At 36.7% G+C, this 21504-nt stretch overlaps 1 protein-coding gene across 1 annotated transcript in view; it reads right to left on the reverse strand.

The window, feature by feature from the left end:
• LOC140140966 (centrosomal protein of 162 kDa-like) overlaps nt 1–21504 on the reverse strand; it is a 65593-nt gene that overhangs the window by 40949 nt on the left and 3140 nt on the right. Inside the window, exons 3-6 of the mRNA XM_072162733.1 lie at nt 19986–20135; nt 18514–18759; nt 17731–17970; nt 14503–14803 (exon numbers count right to left, since the gene is read on the reverse strand). Coding sequence (XP_072018834.1) covers nt 14516–14803; nt 17731–17970; nt 18514–18759; nt 19986–20135 — 924 coding nt within the window. The 3' untranslated portion in view covers nt 14503–14515. The remainder of the gene's footprint in view (nt 1–14502; nt 14804–17730; nt 17971–18513; nt 18760–19985; nt 20136–21504) is intronic.

A 21504-nucleotide genomic window follows, 5' to 3' on the forward strand; every position in this document is an offset into this window, starting at 1 on the left:
GGAGAGAGAGAGATTGGGCCACTAGTCACCATCCAAAGTATGAAGCTAGGGAAGAAGCAATATTAACTGTAGAAGGGATTCACCTACTTGTCTTAACCAGATTGTGTAATTTCCTGCAAGTATAAACTTGGCAAAGGGCTAGGAACACACATATGTCTGCCATTAATAGTCTTACGAGTAGGACCTGTTTTTCCTTAGTTACCAAAACAATACTCAGACTCTGATCGCTCAAGAAAGAGTAACTGTGAAAGTCCACTAACCTAGCAGGGTGGTCAATGGACTTTTTCAATTTGTCTTTCTTGTGCAATTGGAGATAAACTATAGTTTGTGATCAGAGGCTGAGTAGCAAAGAAAAAAACAGATCCTACTTGTCAGGCTTCTTTCTTCCATGCAGAAATTATATCATACTAGCTATTATTTGGTAACCATGGTAATAGATTATTCCCACAACCATAGATTGAAGATCTATGCCAGAACTGAGACTGTATCAGCTGAAAAAAATTAACAAATGACCCAAGAATATAATCTTTAAAAGTAAAATATAGCACCCTCAATTATTTGTCATGTGTTTAGTATACACAGGCAACTCTTGTTTAGGACCTTCCTTCCTTCCTATTTACCTGCTGTACCTAAATGTGTGTTGAGTTAATGCATGGGCTTTAAGTGCACAGTTACCTATGCATGAACCTGCAACCTAGGAAAGACAAAATATGAAATTTTACATGGAATTGTAATATATATCTACATGTACTTAGGTAGAGAAATAAGCTAGAAGTATTTGAATTAGGGATTCAATCATGTTTCACCGTTGTTCATCACCGATTAACAACGATGCATCAACGTCGTCTGAGTGGTTTTTACTTTCGCGAGGGCAGCTTTAGCTGCCCTCGCGGTAAAACCACTCAGACGCCCTGACGTGAGTTGTTAATCGGTGATAAACAACGGTGAAACATGATTGAATCCCATTCAACAACGAAAAGAAGCTAAAAATCGTATAATTCACGATTATTTTACGAGGAATGTCAGTTCATCATTGCCACTCAGCCTTACAAAAACTTCGATGATTTCTCTTTTGATATCAGCAATAAAACTACAGAATAAAACGGCAATGTTTAGCCGCTTCCTGATAAATACTGCATTTAACTTGTAAGCTGGCATACACACAAAGGTTCCAGGCATGACGAATTTTACGCGTCTCGCGTAACGCGTAGTCTCGCTCGCGTTCGCGTATACGCTACAGTAAAAGTGTTGGTTCATCACAGATTAACAACGGTTGGCTCGGAATGGCTCCTGTACAAAGGTATAGGAAGAGTTGTTGAATGGGGTTTTTGCCAAATTTTTTATTTCAAAAATATATAATGCCAATTTTAATAACTTATCCTTCACTTTTTAAAAGAAATTTATACACAATTTAAATTTTTTACATTTTCATTGGGGTCACTGAATGGGCCTTGTAAAACTTCAAAATTTGCAATACCAATACGTACCAATTAAGTGAGGAAATTAATGCATTACTGAATAGGAAATACATTAATTCAGAATTTGGCGCTATAATTGTCACAGTCAGTGATATTACAAGTGAAGTGACCATAGACATGTTTAATAAGAGGCTAATTCCTTTGCCCTACTTGCAATGAAATAAATACTTTATTTTCAATGCAATTTTATTTGAAGTGATGAGCTGAACACATTCAACAGTAGTTTCTGAATCATCCTAAATTTTGCCTAATCCATTGTTTATCTGCATTAAATTAAGGTCGGGATGATCTTCAGAGATTTTAAGGGATAAAATGCCTGGAGTACCACAAAAAGACTTGAAAGTATTTTAGAATATACTTATTTATCTGTATTATAAAGTTTTCCAGAAGCATTCCAAAGTCTTAAATTTATAGGTTACTTTTAATTATATTATCTTCACTGTCCATTATTCAAAATCAAGCACTGTGATTTGTCCAAACACGTCATGTGAGGGCACATTATTCGGCAACAATGTACCCTGATTACATCTGAATGCAAATAGTGACACATTCTCCACAGAGCATTATGTGCACAATATTTCAACAAAGGTCGGTAATATTGTTATTTTTGACCAAAATTATACTTATTTTTCTGGGAAATTATTATTTTTCTAGACCTACCAATGGGTATAAACTTTTTCAAATTTTATTGGTCCACTAATAAAATCTTTCTGAAGAAAAAGGAAAACATAAAGCAGTGCTTTAACTGCAAAGTGAAAACTCTCATGAACTTTGTGAAATTTAAAAAGCTACAAAATCAATGTGTTATACATATCAAAAAGGAAACTGACATCATGTTAAGGTCTTAAGATTCAATTTCAAAGATGCATGATTTTTTCGAGTTCAGTGCGGGTCCGACTCCTTTCTTGCAACAAAATTATGTGCCTACAGGCAGGAAAAATAAAATCATAAAAAACTTACTGTATTCATGCATACAATCAGATGTAGACAAATTTATAAAAGCAGGAATTGAGAGGTACGAATAAGGAAGATTAAGGTTCAATTTTAGGAGAAAGTTCAAAAACAGTTCAAGAAAGGGTGAAAGAGTTAAAATACTGTAAAGCCAACACTACAATATTTCAATTTTAAATCTATGAGTACTGACTGCTAATTGGTTACAAGAAGACTAATATGATTTAATGAGCCAATCAACAGCATAGTAAGAATAGTGGTAGGGTTGAAGAGGATTGACCCCATGAGTCCTACCTGCTGATTGGCTACAAGACTAGTATGATTAATAGAGCAAATCTGCAACATGGAGAGATTCATAACTGGTGCTACACCTGAGGATTGAGCTGAAATATATTTAGAAGTTGTATTTTAATTGGTGACTCAGAAGAATATATCACAAAATAAATCAACCAGAAAGGCTGTAATAACTTTAAAAGACAGCAGTTCTCAAGGGTTTAAGAGTGCACTCTCAAAAATAAAGGTTCTATATCTGATAAAGGCCTTAAAGAACCCTTTTTGTACTTCTTTAAACTGAAAGAACATTTTTATGTTCTTACAAAGTATTATTTAACATTTTGTAGAACTATGTTTGGCATTTAGAACCTTTTTTGGCTCATTACAGAACTGTGGAGGGATCCATATACGACATATTTTAAAACCTTTTTTCTAAGAGTGTGCAAAAATAAACAATTCAGATTTTTAGTATGATTTTGTGGAAAAAGGAAAAAAGGGGGAAATCCTGAAATACTGGGAGAAAACACCCAATAGTTAACTTAAATACCCTGTGAAAGACTAAGCCTTTAGTTGCAGTAAAATAAGTGGGGTTTCTTTCATTTTACCTCATTATTTGGCTTAAATTAACAGAAACCCTTCCTTGCCACTATTACTAACATTAGGCTATCATTTTTAGTAAAGAATAATAAAATTTTATGGGAATCGGATATTTATGACTTGAAGCCTTTTCTATCATTCACAATCCCATAACATGACAATAAACAAAACCACAACAAACATCTAGGTTTGCATATGTAAATGGTTTTGTCATCAAAGCCTAATATATTTCTTTCTAATTACAACTTTCAAGTTGAAATAACTCAATATTACTAGATGTTATAGCTTGAATCATGCAAGTGTTTCAAACCTGGGCTCAACATTTTGCTTGGTACTTCCTATCCAGCAAGTGGGTGACCAGAGAAGATATCACACACTTCCCATAATGCATTTCTCCATTATAATTTCCTGTACTGATTTGCTATCTAGTGCAACATGGGTCGATGGTGATGAAATGTACCTCAATGAACAGAGCACATCCAGATCTTGCAAAATATGTTTATTACTTGACTATCGACCTATGTTTAACCAGTCTATTCTCAAAATGAAAACAAACAACACCTGTACAAAGTAATGGGAGTGTCATCTGATGTAATGAGGTGATGCATCATGTTGCAAAGGATTCTGGGAAGGGTAAGATATCTGCTCTGGTGGGTGCCACACAACGTTAATTAATTTCCACCTCAAGTCACTTCATGGGATTACCTGTTATAAATGCCTTCCAGGAACAACTTAGAAATAAGTTCCTGAATTAATGAAACTTTCCTTAAATTTAAAAACAGTATTAGGCTATGTTAACGTTGTAGACTGCACTAAAAAAGATGGGTTCTTACGTCAAATGATCATGAAATTGCATGTCTACAATCATGTCTATTTGTGGTTAGGCAGGACAGGGAAAATGTTCATATCCTGGTTAAAGGCCTATTCAGTGATTTGCTCATTCAGAAAATCATAAATATCATCAAAATTAAGTTTGTTTGCATCAAAAGCCCAAAGCCGGATATTAAAGACAAAATAGGACTGTTGCATGAAACTATAATCTCTCTACTTAAAGGTAGGTGGCCGTATTTGTTCGTATTGTGTTTTGTACCTCACATTGAGGCCTGCACCAAAATAATCCTATTGCCAAGTTTTGACGTAAATTGCACTAGTGGTTTTCAGGGGCGGATTTAGAGGGGGGCGCACCCGGCTAGCGCCCCCTCTAATTTTTGCAGAGCGGCGCCTGACTATGTGTATTTCTGCAGAGCGGCGTTTGTTTTTGTGTGGGCGCCGAGCCGCAGCGGCAGCGGCGGTGGCTCGGCGCCCCCTCTATTGAAAATTCCTGGATCTGCCCGTGGTTTTGATATTAGAAGTACAAACATGTTTCACAATGGCCCATAGAAGTGTGGTACACCACAATTGGAGATGAGGCTATCACTTTTTTGTTCACAACATCTAAACGGAATATATTTAGGCCTAAAATTTCACCTGGATTGTGAGAAAAATATGAGCTTTCTTCTGATGCCAAAATTTCCTTTTTTTGTAGGGAAAAGTGGGGGGTGATGAGACTGTTGATCAGGTCATCCATCTTCAAGTAGAGAAATTAGCTAATTGATTGTGGTTTCAACTTTGTCAACTGTGGTTTTCCTTGTTGTTTTTTGTCAAGTTTTTCATTTCAAAAATACCCAATGATAAATTCAATAACTTATCCTTCACTTTTAAGCAATTTATACACAATTTATTTATTTTCTACTTTTGCTGAAATCATTGAATGGGCCTTTAACAGACATCTTTTACAATGACATTTTTACTATCGGCTATTCCAGTTGAAATCCATGCCCCCCTATGGACGACATGGCCTTAATATTTGAAATTCACACTCCCTGTGTGGAAGATTATAGGTCATGTCTTCCATAGGGTGTATGGATTTCAACTGGAATAGCCCACTCAGGACTCAAAATACACATAGACGCTGAGTCCCTGAATGATGCTAAATACAGGGCTAAGTTCTTGGGTCACAGTGGTCACAAAATTAATTATTGTAAAGTGCCGAGGCTTGTGGGTTACGCCGGTGCATAGTGTACTCTAAACCAGTGTATCTTTTAAATTTTAAAAATAACTCCCCTCCCTCTCATAAGCATGATAAGTCAAAAACAAAATTGTTTGGTTGTCCTCCACTGCCAGCACCAAATTCTGAAAACTGGAGAAAGGTCTTGGGAGGATTTCTTTTTCTTTTTAAAACATACTTTTTTTTATCTTTTCTTTTTTTTAAATCATATTTTGGGCATTGTATCAAGCACAACATCCTCTAATCAGACAAGCTTTTAAGACCCCAAAAAACAAAAAAACCACAAAACTGCATAGTTGTTTGCATGTCCTCCCCAATGCAACCAACCCTATCTTGAAAAGCTGGAAAAAAGTTTTTACTGTACAAAAGAATTTGTTTTTTAAATACCGACCCTAAATTTGGAAATTCCACAAAACGCTTTCTTTTTCTTTCAGATCTGTTGACATCCTAAAAAGATTTTTAAACAGTTTCTTCACACTTCTGAAGTGTTTTAAAACATGAATGAATTAATACAGTAGGGAAATAACTAAATTCTCACCCATTTATTCATTTTATTAACCCTAACACCGGACACTGCTTTTTGCTATCAGAAGTTAAAGAAGAAACAAAAAAGGAGAGAAGATGAACAAAGAAGTCACTTGGTACCCCCGGGATTCAAACCTTAAACCCCTTGCGTGCCAAGCACACGATCACCCACGGGTAGCCACAGGGGTTTCGCTGGTCCGGCATCATCATGATGTGTCATCGCATCACCTGAGATTGATGAAGATGAACAAAGAAGTCACTTGGTACCCCCGGGATTCAAACCTTAGACCTCTTGCGTGCCAAGCACACGATCACCCACGGGTAGCCACAGGGGTTTCGCTGGTCCGGCATCATCATGATGCCCCATCGCATCACCTGAGATTGATGAAGATGAACAAAGATGTCACTTGGTACCCCCGGGATTCGAACCTTAGACCTCTTGCGTGCCAAGCACACGATCACCCACGGGTAGCCACAGGGGTTTCGCTGGTCCGGCATCATCATGATGCCCCATCGCATCACCTGAGATTGATGAAGATGAACAAAGATGTCACTTGGTACCCCGGATTCAACCTTAGACCTCTCGGCGTGCCAAGCACCACGATCACCCACGGTAGCCACAGGGTTTCGCTGGTCCGCATCATCATGATGTGTCATCGCATCACCTGAGATTGATGCAAGCGCAGGTGCTATCCTTCTGGTATTTTGTGGTATTTTCGGGTGCTAGGGTTATGGTAATTAGGCCTATACATGTATTAGCTATGACCTTTTAAAAGTATCTGACCAACCAAATGGTATCTTCCATAGAGAATGCAAGGCTGAGCAAAGAAGTTTTTTTTTCTCAACCTCACTTGGTGATTAAGTTCCACTGACTTGCATAAAATCATAATATCCAAAATAGTATGACAGTAGGCACAGTCCGCCTACATACACTACCCTAGATATGCTTCATGAGGTATGTATTGACGTGTGTTCATGCTGACTCATTACAAGGCATTCATAATACATAAATGTATTGGGGTGGATTCATACAGTGCCTTTCTCCAAATGACGCTCGAAAGAATACAGAAATAAGTACTTCTTTACCAGGGTGTTGTTGAATCAGGACATTTGTAACATTTATATAATTAGTGATAAGCTCATTTAAAAGCTGGTTCATCTGGTAGTGCCTGTTATCGATTTCATATGTTACGTTAATAAACCTCAAAATGTGGGTGGTGTTAAGAGCATCAAATTTTCTATCAGGCCATATTAAATGACTGTTTATCTGTTAGTTGGGCTGAACCTAAGCCATTTATATTTATATCAGGAGAAATTGATCGCATTAGTTGGAGAAAGCTTGTAGTCGCCTGCTCCGCAGCCGACTGATGATGATGATGACACAATTAGTGCTTAAATATGTGTTCTTTTAGTATAAAAGAATGATTTCAGGTAACTCAATAATTTTCTCCCACTTATGCATTACCAGTTCCAAGAAATTGAACTCGCAATGGACGTCAAAGTCCAGCAGTTGTGTCTAGTTATTTATATATGTTTATGGTGCTGTAACCACTTGGTTACAGGAGCTTCCTATTATTCTATATATAAGTGGTCACTCAATCCTATCGCCTATTAGCCAAGTTGCCCATAGTACCATTTGAGCATGTTACCCCTCTCTTGAGCCAACTTCATTGGCTCCCTGTCAGTGAGAGGATTGTATACAAGACGCTGCTTTATGTATTTAAATCTCTGAATGGACTCTCTCCTCAGTACATAACTAATTGCCTCACTGTGAAAAAATCATCCCAGAGGGGAATGAAGACCCGCTCGGCAGATAGTATTTCCTTCTTTGTGCCTCGTTCCAAGAAGGGTGCTGGTGATAGAGCCTTTTCAGTGGCAGCTCCACATTTGTGGAACACCTTATATTACCGGTTCATATCAGAAATGCTGCTAATCTAATCTTGAATCATTCAAAACTATGCTCAAGACATATCTTTTTCCATAATATTGTTTTCTGTATTTGATCATGTTTGCTGTTCTTTTTAATATCCTTGTTGCGCTTTGTAGCCACAGGAAAAGGCGCATTATAAATTATGTTAGTTAAGTTAAGTTAAGTACCTACAACTCTTGTCAAAATGTGTTGGGACACTTAGGCTAAAAAAATAATGCTATGTCTCAAAACCCATGGCAGTTTCAAAAACGAATGCAGAATGAGGGTTTTTTTTAAAGATTATTATTTTGAATTAATGTCATTTTCGAGTGTTCAAAAGCACACAGCATGAAACTGTGGTGGATTTACACAATTTAAGTACAAATATCAATTGTTTTATACCTAAACAATGCGAGTATTGAATCAAGTACTTTGTTGTAAATGCAGACCAACAACAATGTTTGCAGAAACAATGTTATAGTCATTTAAAAATATAAACAACTAGATGAAATCTAAACTTAGAAACAGGTTGTCAAAAAAACTATGAGTCATGTGAACTTGTTAGTGGTAGCACCTGCAGTACTATGACATGAAGTTAATTCTTTTACTTGCAACATATCTTATTCTCTATAGAATAAACCCCCTCCCCATAATTTTTACCGTGACAAAGCCCCCACACTGCTTCAAACTAGCATTGATTCATGTCACAATCAATAAATTGCAGGACAAAATTGTTAACTTCCATCCATATCATTACCAAATTATGTAGAATTTTCATATTGAAGAACCGAGTAAATCTTAGCATGAAAATGCAGTTTGCAAATTTGTAGTGGTAATGTTCTGGATTACTACTGATAATCGCTGTGACAAAATATATTTACATCAGCTGCCATTTTGAACCCAAAATTTGAGTTGCATTTTGACCCAATGGTTAAGCTTAAATGCCACCTTTAAAAAATTGCAAGCCAATATGGGAATCATACATGTAAGTTTGATAACTTATTATACAAGTATGTTTTAAAGACAAAGCAACATTACACATATTTCAGTTTAGTTATTATAGTACAAAGTATGTATAGTATACTGTAGAACATTTCATTTTCACTAAGTTTTCCATGCCTATATTTGAATGTCCAATTTATGTACTACATTCAAACATGTGGAAATTGAATTGTGGGATAAATGAAAAGGTATGCATCAAGTATATCCTCAACTGGGGGGGCATGTACGCCACTTGTGATGCATTGCTGCACATTCTAAACGGTGCACGGCAGCTTTGTCGGAGCACGTGTGGCCGAGTGGATAAGGCGCCCGACTCATAATCCATAGGTTGCGAGTTAGAGCCCCGCTCTTGCCAATGTGCTGTGTCCTTGGGCAAGGCACTTTATCCTCATTGCCTACTGGGGGATTGGGTTGAATTGGATGTTTGTATAGTTGTTTGTTTCAATGTTGCAATATTGGCGCTGATTAAGCTGCTGCCTGCAAATTGCATTGTGTCTGTTTAGGTCTGTTTAATGTACAATTCTAGCAATTTGACCTGCGGGTCATCATTAGAGTTTGTAATAAAACCTTCCTTCCTTTTTTTTTTTTTTTTTTTGCTTGTAAGGAGGAAAAAGATGTCTTTGTACCTTGATTAATTAAGAAATCATTAAACCATCCAAAGCCATATAAAAAGGACAGGTTAAAATCCAAGAGCTTCTGAAGCACTGTCCCCTGCACCCTCATTGCCCATGGGCCCCACCTGTTAGTCAATCTCCTCTGCCCTCATGGATATAGTGGTGCTTTAGAATTCTCTACATTTTAAAGTGACACTTTAACCCCCAGGACACTACTAGTCATCTAACAGTATTTCTGATTGGTTGATAACTTGAAATGCTCATTTCAATTGCCAATGACTATAGGCTTTAAACTATTTATGTTCAAACTTGCATTTGTAGATGATCTTATTAACACCCTCCTTGATTGGTTTAAAATTGGACACAGTATTCATTTTGGTCAATCGGCAGGTAGTTCTCAAGGGGTTAAGGAATTAAGTTAGAAACCCTTGTCTGTATAGCATATTGTCCAAAGTGAAATGTCAGCCCAGACTTGACACATCACTGTGAATCACACTCAAGCAATCAGCAACATAGAAAATCTCAAGGCTTCCCTTTGAATATCAAATGAAAACTAGAACACAAATGGATTACAATATTAAAAACACAGCAGCTGATAGGTGTATCCCATCATGCTCTGCGGTACCATTAGAAATGCATAAGCCATAGAAAGTGTACACAAAATCCTTCACTTCAACTTTCAATTACTCGCTTATATCAGAGGAGCTTAGACTTTTCTTTGCAAAAATATGATCTCTAAAGTATTGTGAAACTATCCACAGCTCTCAATATTTAAGCGGCTCTTACTTAACTTGACACTGAAGTGGAATTACCCTCAATAACGAAAAATTATTATTATTATTATTATGTTTTGTATGTATTTGCTATGGAGCAAGCAGATAGACTGCAATGCATGATGGGATTAATAGTTAAATGTTTTAATAATATATTCATGAGGCATTGACCCAATGGCAGCAGATCTTTGATAAGTGCATTTTATGCATTGACTTTTGTCAATGCACGGATGCAAACTTTTGTTTGCGACTTTGCGTATTACTATGTGACATGCCCGCATATACAAAGCGCTGGCTAGGTCAATTTAATTCCATGTGAGCAATTCTTGGCCACCAATGATGGACTTTCATTCTACTTATTACTTTTGGTAATTTTTTTAAGAACAAAATGTGGTTTTATGATGTTTATGAACGAAAATAACGACTGATATAATTTTATTGATGTTCAAATGACAAGAATCAATGCACTTGGCCTTTAATTTTTTCGCATCACTATGCACTCCCCCTTCGAGGTCATGCATTGTTCTGGTGACAAATTAATGGTTGCATTGATTTTTGTCACTTGCACTGCAAGAAAATCATATTATTAACCTCTAAAATATGTAGATAGATGACTTTTATTTTTTGACAATTTTAGTGCGATTTCCTTCTATTATTCTAACTTGTAGAAAACAAGTAAAAGTAAAATAAATCATAGGGCAATTAAAGTATCACTGCATGATTTTATCATTCAACTCATGTACATATGGTATGTTAGCATATATATGCACAGGGGAAAGGGCTCAAAATAATGTTCAACCATGATTCACCATTTTTCAAAGTCCTACTGCTTCATGTAGCTGAGGGAAAATAATTTAAACTTAAGTTAAGGGGAGAACATGGTCAAATGTAGAATCTACTTTTGTGAATAGGCTGTAAAAGTGACACTTTTGAAAGGATCTGCATACAACTTGGTCCAAGTAATATTGAAGTCTCCAAAGAGCACAGTTTATGTGGAAGCGACTTAAATTGCATATACAAAATCATCCATTTCTGTAAGGAAATCGTTATTTTTAACCCATTTTATGATAGCAGCTTTAATTCTAGCAATTGAATGTACATTGGCAGGGACTATTCAATGACAAATCATAACGTGGGCTTTATCTCGATATGAATGTGAATTCTCTATAGACCATATTAACTGCACCATTTGTCATAAATACACTGTGCATACAGATCTCTGCACAGATAAGTTCCATTTCCCATATTTGATATTACAGCAGTCCAGACTTGGCCAGGAGCCCTCTGGTTATGGTTAGTTTGCATGTTTGCACATGAATCACCATACAGGTTATCACAGATTTTAAAAGGGTTTTAAGTGTTTAAGCTTATACAGGGCTGCCAACTTTTAGAAATTGGCTAGGAGTGAGATTCCAGCAATAGGCTGACATTCCATTTGAAAACCATACCCCCACTGAGGAAGATTTTGGAATCCAACCAAGTAAAGTAGGTAATGGGGATAAGCATCCTGGATAATATAGTAAAACACAATGGGGAAATATTCCCCGCTACAAGAGAAAAGTGAATATAATTAATAAGAACAGTTTACCAACCCAAAGTGTTGCAATTAATCAAGACAACAAATAAAAACAAATCCCAACCGGGGCACAAGCCAACTTGAAAAAAAAAAAAGCGAGAGAATGAGCTGGCATGAGAAAGAAAGAACAGTTTACCAGCACAAAGTTTACCAACCAGGTTAAATTATTCCAAGTCCAACCATTTTCATCCATAAAAGGTGGAAAAGGTATGAATTCCACACAAAATTGTTTCATAAAATTGTGCAAAATTCAACTGGATTTCATAAATTTCAACAATTGTCAGCTGGAATTTCACATAAAACTAGTAAGTTTCTAGCTGGATTTAACATTATGGGGAGATGTACTGAAATCGTCCACAGGGGTGGATTTTTGAATTGAATAGCCAAATCACAAACAGGATTGCCACAAGTTTCAGTCAAAAGGCACGATGAGCACCTTGTCAAAAGGCCATGGAAATGGAACTACACCCAAACTCCTGACATTTGGGCACTTTTAATTATAGCCAAGAAATCCACCAATTTGACAAAATCAACAAAAAAGTCCACTTTTCAGGGAAAAATGTTAAAATGTACCTCAAAAGGTCAAAATTAGAGAGAAAAAAAGGAGTCACTTTTCCATGATAAATGCTCAAAATAGCCCAAAAAAGTCTATTTTTTTTTATAAACAAGGTCCATATGTTGGATTACTTGTGTCAAAAGCATGTTCATAGCTTATCACCCCCCCCCCCACTGCAATGAAATTTTATCCAAGTACATACAGGTCATACTATAAATTAAGCATATTCGTCCCTACTGAGGATCAGTCAACCAGATGGGGATGGACAGACATGGTATAAAAATGTGAACAATGCTAAAAAAATGCAGAAATCTGCGGAAACGCACACATTTCACATGCCTTTATAAATGGATACCATTTCGGGTTGCATCAAAATCAACTATAGTCATAATTATGATTGACAATGTGAATTTGTGACTTTGGAATATGACACTACTATTTTGTCTTCCAAAAGCATAACTAAAAAAAATACATGTACTTGTACCATTGGTTTGTAAACAAATGGGGTATTCCAGTTGAAATCCATACACCCCTATGGTAGACATGACACAGGAGGGGTAGATTTCAAATGGAGAAACTCATTCAGGTTAATTCCATTTGAAACTCACACTCCCTGTCTGGGAGATTAAGGTCATGTCTTCCATAGGAGGTGTATGGATTTCAAATGGAATTGCCCAATTTGACCTTCAAATAGTTGTCCTAGTTGTGAGTATTTGGTGCTGACTCATGTACCACTAAAACACTGAAATCAAGTAACCCTAATATCATTTCACCTCACTGGAGAAAACACTTTTTTGTTGAAGATGCACACGTCATCAATATTATTGTCTACATGAATATATTACCTAATATGAATAATTGTCTTAGTTGTGAGTATTTGGTGCTGACTCATGTACCACTCAAAACATTGAAATCAAGCAACCCTAATGTCATTTCACCTCAATGGAGAAAATGCTTTGTTGTTGTGTAAATCTTGTCAGAATTTCAAACTTATTGGCATTTACTAATGATGCCAAATAATGACAACATTGCCAGAGTCCACCAATACAAGTCTTGAGCAAAGTCTAGACATATAGCCTACATTTCCGTTCCCAGGTTACCAACAGTAACCGTTGTCACTGTTATTGTCTACATGTATGTATTACATATTTTAATTTAAATGCATAATCTACCTAAATTCTGCCCACAATATCATAGTCTGAGCCAACCAGAGGAAGATGCAGACGTCATCAATGTTATTGTCTATATAAATATATTACCTATTTTGAATCCATAAAGTCTAAATTCTGCGCACAAATCGTCATTGGGCTATTCCATTTAAAATCCACACTCTCCCTGTGGAAGATTTTGGAAATATCTTCCGTAGAGGAATATGAATTTCAAATGGAATGAACACATTAGCAGCTCCATTTGAAACTCCCCCTCCATCAATGGAAGATTCAGATTGAATCTTTCTCCGAGGGTGTATGAAATTCAAACAGAGCTGCCTAATGTGCTCATTCCATTTGAAATTCATACTACCCCGCAGAAGATATTTCCAAAATCTTCCACAGGGGGAATGTGGATTTTAAATGGAATAGCTCATTTGAGCTAACCAGAGAAGATGCAGATACTGATAACGGCATATCAAATGTCCGCCTACACTACTTGGCACATTAAAACTTGGCTCTCAAGGGTCGCACCTATATCTTTTTATCTGTTCGGCTCAATTTCAAATCTGTACAAGTGATTAAGTACACAGCCAGATTCCTATTGCTGCTGGCCCACCAGAGGTACACTGCAGCCCAGCTACTTTATGGCTACTCTAAAGTACCAGTGCAGTACCAGTGTGTATACTGTACATGTGATTCTGATATGTGTACTTGAGTACCCACGTACGTACTCTATCTTGAGTACCAATGAAATAGCTGGGCAGCAGTGTACCTCAGGAGGCATAGAAATCTGGTTGTGTATAAAAGAAGTTAATGTCTGTACACAAGTTGCACAAAACCTTAAAAGAGTTCTTATTCTCTTTTTGTTTTCCTCAAAGTCATCAACAAAATGCACAAAAAAAACATTTTTATATCAATTTCAACTGGAATTTAACATAAAACTGGCAAAAAACTTCCAGCTGTATTGAACATAGGGCGCAATTGAGGTGGAGCTGTAATATATTTTCCACAGGGGGATGGACTTTAAATGGAATAGCACATTACTCTTACCTGGCAAGTGACATCAGTTTTCCTTGAAGCTCGCTGCCTGAAAATCCAACTTCCTCTGCATCCTTGCCCTTTGACCCCTCATCGCCTCCAGACTCGGGTTTCCCCCTTCCTCCGCCCTTCCTTTGGCCAGTCGTTTTCTCAATTCATCATTCTCTGCCTGTGCTTCTTCAAGTTTTCTCTTGTATTTTTCTTTTACAGTTTGTAGTTCTCGCTCCATGGCTATTACGTTTGTATGAGGGCGTGTTGGTCTGGTATCTTGCAGTTGTTTTTCAAGTTTTTGCACACGATCTTCATATTGAAACTAGGGAGGAAGTGATATTGCATCAGTTTTATTTGGGTAACAATGTGATTAACAAACATTTTACGTACAATTTGTGTTAAACGCTGGTTTATTTGCCATATATAAAAAGGCAGCGAGCGGCATGATAGACAGAGATTGCAAAACCGCTCAGCTGTATGGCACTTTTCATACACTCGGAACACAGACTGAAGTGGATTTCGCTGCTGCCGTGATCACTAGTACATGCCGTTCAATTAGCACGCTGAGTGATCAGAGCCTAACCAACACAGCAAATTTAAAACTGTTATGGCGACTCTCACCCAGTAATAATCAAATTTGTACTGAATTTAATTTGAAGGTTAGTTTGTGGGGTTCATTATACTGTTTGGTTTGTGATATTGTAAGTGTTTCAATAAAGGAAAATTCATGAATTAAGTAAATTTGTGCCGCAATAGGCCTATTGTTGACGATACAAAACACACAGATGGGAACACTGACTGACACACACATGACTCGTGATGCCATAAGATCTTGTCCTTCGGACGACCTAAAATGGTGGAACAGACCCAACTAATGTCACACTTCATACGCTCTGTTTCAAATGTTTAGTTTTACACCCAATGGGATCACGGTAATACACTTTTGTCTGCCAAATTGGCTTGTCATATATCAGACTGGATTAGTGTTGAAACTTAGCCAATTGCAAATTGGCAACCTCAGTTGATGTTACATTTGCAATATTAATTTACATTACAATGATGCCAACTGAAGATATACATGACACACCCCAGGGGCAAATATAACACTAAGAATCTTGGCCCTTACATTATTCTTCTTCCTCCTATATATACATGTTTAGGGCGAAAAAAAAAAAGGCTGTTTACTTGTCCTCCTTCGACCGACCCTCATCTGGAAAACCTGGAAAAGTTTTTTGTTTGTTTTACTGTACAAATAAATACCAACCCTAATTTTGGATATTCCAGATTTTTTTTTTCTTTCAACATTTTTGACAACCTGAAAAGTTTTTCTTTTACAGTTTTTACAAACATCTAAACTGTTTTAAAAACATTAATGAAGTGGTAAACAGTAGAGAAATATCCCAATTCACAACTATTTGGGCTATTTATTAAGCTAATTAAGGGGGTACTACACCCCTGCCCAATTTTGTGCCTATTTTTGCATTTTTCTCAAACATTATAGCGCATTGGTGACAAGTATGATATGTATATTATAGGGGCAAGGACTACAACTACTGCACTGGAAATTTTATTTCAGCACAGACCACAGTTGTGGAGTTACAGTCAAAAATGAGGGAACCCCAATATTTGATCAATAAATCAATAACTACTTGCCTTGAGTTGCTGAATTTCCAGTGCAGTAGTAGTAATCCTTGCCCCTATAATATACTTATCTTACTTGTCACCAATGCTCTATATTTTTTGAGAAAAATGCAAAAATAGGCACAAAATTGACCAGGGGTGTAGTACCCCCTTAAAGGCACACAGTCATGTTTTGGCTACAGCTCAACTTACCGTACTTTTCCTGACCAGACAGTCCATGCCAAAATTGTTACTACACCTTTACATTTCATCGAATCTCTTTTGATGTCTGTCATTTTGAACATCACACTTGAAAGATGTATGCTATGTAGAAACTTTGTTTTGCAATTTCATAATTTGCATATTATTAGCATATTTGCAAGAAAAAACATGAAAATCAATAAATACCTATATTTTTCACAATTTCAATATTTTATTAGAAATTAAGCATGTAGGCCGTTTGTTATGACTTGATGAATGAAGCTGTTAAACAGATTTTGATATTTTTGCTTATTTTTCCTTTTTTGCCCCAAAATGTGTAAAAATCACAATTTTTTGGATGACCTATATTTTCTTTGAATATTTATAAAAATTTCTTAATTTAGGTATAATACAGTGCAGAAAAAATGTCAAAAAATCTGTTAAACAGATTTCCAATAAATTGTTCCATTTTCCATTTTGGGTTAAATACTCAATTTTCATGCGCGGAATATTTGAAACATAAAATGAAAACATGTCCATTGCACTTTTTCCTCGAGATATACTATAATATCAAGGTTACGGATATATTATAATCCCTTCTTATCTTCACTGATCCATCAGATACCTATTGTTATGAATGATCAATGTAAAGGTTCAGAACTGGGCTACTAATGGTCTGTCAAGTATGTATAGTTATTTTCATGACTGTGTCAACTCAAAAATCATGAAAGGTCGAATGTAGGAAAAGTATGATCAGTTGAGCTGTATGACCTTTAAAAAAAATCCTGACCGACCAAACCAATTCTGACAAAGTTGTGGAGGACACGCATTGCTTGCAAGCAAACAAACTATCAAACAAGCAAACAAACAAGCAAACAAGCAAGCAAACTATCTTTTTCTTTTATTGGCCTCATCTCAAATTGAGTATTAAACACAGGCTTTATGTGCGCAGAACTTTTTGGTTAACTATGCAAGATCCTGGAACCTAGTATGGGGGAGGGGTTGTGCTGATGACAGACACAGGATGATCCCCTAGGAAGGAGTCTGTGATCTTTTATGTGATCTTCTGCTGCATGAGACCACCAACTTAATGTGACTTCTGAACTATGTGTCGCTACATGCCTAATTCAATCAACATTGTATGAAGTCAGGTTGGGGTAAAATTTCAGAAAATCAGAATTTATATGTCTCAATTTGATCAACAAACATATATACATTGAAGCAAACCCAATTATGAAAATTTGTTGTGAAAGTTTGCCACCGGGTGGACTTGAACTTTCTTTTGAAAGTAATGCTTTAGACTGAGCAGTGATAGAGTACAGCGTTTCAGACTGCTCAATTGGCCACCTCTATTTATGTTATGCGAATGTTGGATTATCAAACAAATGTCGCATATATCAAACAATTATGCCTTTAACTAGCACATACCTTCATAAGATTGTATTTCTGTTCCATGACCCTAAGTGACCTTTTGACCTCTTCATCCTTCCCAGCAAGCTCTTCTTCCAATTGTGATACTTTCTCCTCTAGGAATGCAGTAGTGTGAGATTTCTGTGGTGGTTGCTGGTGCGAGTCCTGCCCTTCCCCTGGGGCTGAGGCTGCTGCATAGATGAGGGCTGGCAGAGAGTTTGGATACCTGCGTCTTATGATGTCATTCATTTCTTTCACCTGTTACATACAAACAAGAAATAGTTTTAAAAAAGACAGCCCGATAGGATAAATAGACCCTGTTATACTCTGCTCCACATAACGTAAGTATTTTTTAATACTTCCATGGTCTGTGTTGTTCACCGAGCGTACACAAGCGTAAACACAGAAGTTACAAACAATCACACTGATTGGCTGATCAATGGTCATAACCCATTCTTCATCAGTGCATAGAAGCTTGAAGCAACTTTTTTTTGAAAACCTAGCAGTAATGAGCAATTCCATTTAAAATCCTCGCTATCCCTATGGACGATTTAGGAAATATCTTACACAGGGGTGTATGAATTTCAAATTGAATGAACACATTCAGCAGCTCCATTTGCATTTCATTCACCCTCTGAGAAATATTCATCCTGAATCTTCTACAGAGGGAGGGCAAGTTTCAAGCAGACTTGGTTAATGTTCTGATTCCATTTGAAACTCATACTCCCCCTAAGGAAGATATTTCCAAAATCTTCCACAGGGGGTGCATGGATGTCAAATGGAATAGCCCAATACACCCACCTGTCTTTCTAAGTCTTGTATCTTCTTTGCATCAGCAGCTCTCTCCTTGGCTCGTCTCTGTGCATCCAGTGACTTATTCCCTGCGTGTTTGTTGGCCTTCTCTAAAATCTCCTTCATTCGTTTCAATTCCTCGTCTTTCTCTTTCAATGTCTGAGAGTCTTTATCCAGCAATTCTTGGTTCTCTGCATACCACCGGAGTTTCTTTTGTAGACCTTCAATTTCTCTCTTGTACTGATGCTGCATATCCTGTATGAGAACCAATAAAAATAAATTGTTTGGTTGCCCTTCCAAGACAAAAATTTGACGGGTCGGTAGGTCAATCCTTTTTTTTTTTTTTTTTCATGGGCTCTTCCTCCATTTTGAAAAGGCTAGTATTGACAAATGCTTGATTATTTTTCGGTAAAGTAAAAAATTGTGCTTTTTATGACTGAATTTAAATGGAAATACTTCTTATTTATAAGTGTATAATAAATATAAAATGTCCTTTGTACTGCCCAAATTTAATGTTTCTTCTGAAAAAGTGATTGAAAACAAAATATGACCCAAGATTTCTAATTTTATGGGTCGGTCTCTGAGGGCAACAAAACATATTTTTGGCCTAAGCATCAATGGGCTATTCCAGTTGAATCCATACATCCCTATGGACAAAATTGTTGGAACACTTTGACATGGGTCTCTCAAATGTGGCATCCCCTATTTCCTTGTTAATGTTGCAACCTGTTGATTTGGTCATACCTCCCTAGAAATACCCAACATTGATTGGTGAGGAAGGAGAAGGTTGTAGTAGTAGGAAAGTGCTCAGATTTCATATTCTAGTAAAAGAAATATGGTTTAAATGGTTTTACTTTTACACAAACTACTTAAACTTTGACCATAATAAAAACATGCAAGATTTGGGCTATTCCCAGGCCTGCCAACCTACTGAAGTCAGAATGAGGGAAATTGAGACCAAAACCTTGTACATGTACACAAACCAGGTACCGACAAATTCAAAGACTTGAGGTGTCCAATACTTTCAGAATTCAGAGAAGGTTTTGCAGGTCTGAATTTATCATAATAGACTAAAGAGAAAGCTATAGCAAAATTTTAATGTGAAATTTGGATCATTTTCTGCTGCTCTTACATTTAAATTTGCCATAACTGAAATTTTCAGAAAACAGGACTGTCCAACTTTTTCACTTTGGTAAACCCCAAATGAGGGACAGTTGGCAGGTCTGTATTCCAGTTGAAATCCATACTCCCCCTATGGAAGACATAATCTTAATCTCCACACAGGTGGTGTAGATTTCAAAAGAAATCACCCATTCAGGCAACTCAATTTGAAATACATACTCCCTGTGTTGAAAGGTCAAGTCTTCCATAGGGGGTGTATGGATTTCAAATAGAGATTGATGCATATTGAGTTAAGCAATTGGATATTTGAGGGTGTATTTTTTTGTGTAAAATGGTCCAAACAGTTTTTGCTTACTTACTTGGAATTCTCTCTGCTTGACATCTCTTAGATTGTTAAATTTCTCCTCACTGTGATTGCGTTCTCTCACTACCGTCTCTATATGTAATTCCAATTCTTTCTTGGTCTGCTCCAAGGTACGTAATTGTTGTTTTACTTCAATCTGACTCAGCTGAAATAAAAGAAATCAGTTAGTATTTGATGTAGGCACATTCTCATTTATTTTGATTTTACTACTTCAGATTTCACACCACCAAATAGTATTATACGGTCGTGCGCCCTGAATGCATTTCTCAGAAAAAGCCATGCATAGCCTAAAGTAAGCATTAAAATGAGCAGAAATTTGCATAACTTTGGCTAAATTTGGATTGGTCATGATTAGTAATATCAAATCCTGCAAGATTTTTTTATGATTTTAAGCAGTCGTTTCTGTACAGAAACACTGGCATGATTTTGGGGGTAAATTAGGTAATTCCTGGACATCATAGACTTCGAGGGCCAGTCGTAACAAATAATGATGGTCAACCTATATTTTAATCCAGTCAGAGGGATCAGGCTAGGGCTAATTTCAACCATCATAGCTGTCGCTAAGAACTGAGTCGCTCTTGCGAAGAAAAAATGATGTTTTCTTGAGGCGAATTTAGTACATATCTCTATGGGGATTTATTTGGTGGTGTGATATCTGCATTGGGCTGTGTGTAAGAACATTGGTGTATAGGCGACACGCTTTGTTTACATCTCCGTGATAGAAAATTGTCATTTACAATAATATTTAACCAGATTAAGTCCCAGATTAAGTGCTTTTCTTCTGTTTTGGGTAAGTTTTCTGTTAAATGTAGGCCTACAATGGGGGGGTGCTAGATATGACGACTTGGAAATTTGCTCAAAAATGGCTTGCTTTAGACTGAAGTGTTGGCTTTAAGCTTACAGGAAATATTCTTACACTGAGCTGAGCTTGATAATGCTAAAGTACATGTAGACAGCTAATCTAGAAAATTCAACTTGCACAAGACATTCAAGGCATATAAACTAAAAAATCAGGGTTTTGTCGAGTAGGCTTGACTGTGTATGACTGAGTACTGTTAGGTCTGTGTAGTTGCAGAAATCTGTCTGATTTCAATTTTGTTTTTGTTCAGGTGTGTGACAATCATGGCATCAGGGATAAAGTGAAAGAAAATATCCCTTTAAGCATTTGTGACTATTTACCAGCAAGATTAACAAAGAAAACCCTGAACAAAAAAGCCTTTAAAAAGGGATACTGGTGTCCATGAGTAAGTTTAATTATAGTGGTGCCTACTTGAAAATAGATCTGGATATATTAACATTTGTTTCAACTTTTACATGTGCCCTGTGACTCAATGGAAAACATCTAAAAGATTGAGATACAAAGAATTAGGCCCTGCCTAATTATCATCTGAATTATTATCTGAATGTTGCTATCTTCAGTAGATAGCATGTGGTTAGCAATGCACATGCTGTATTGATTTGAGTCAGCATCATACTTAAACTTGAATTATTTAACTTTTAATGGTCAAGATATG

Source organism: Amphiura filiformis, chromosome 19, assembly GCF_039555335.1.
Source record: "Amphiura filiformis chromosome 19, Afil_fr2py, whole genome shotgun sequence".
Classification (NCBI taxonomy): Eukaryota; Metazoa; Echinodermata; class Ophiuroidea; order Amphilepidida; family Amphiuridae; genus Amphiura; species Amphiura filiformis.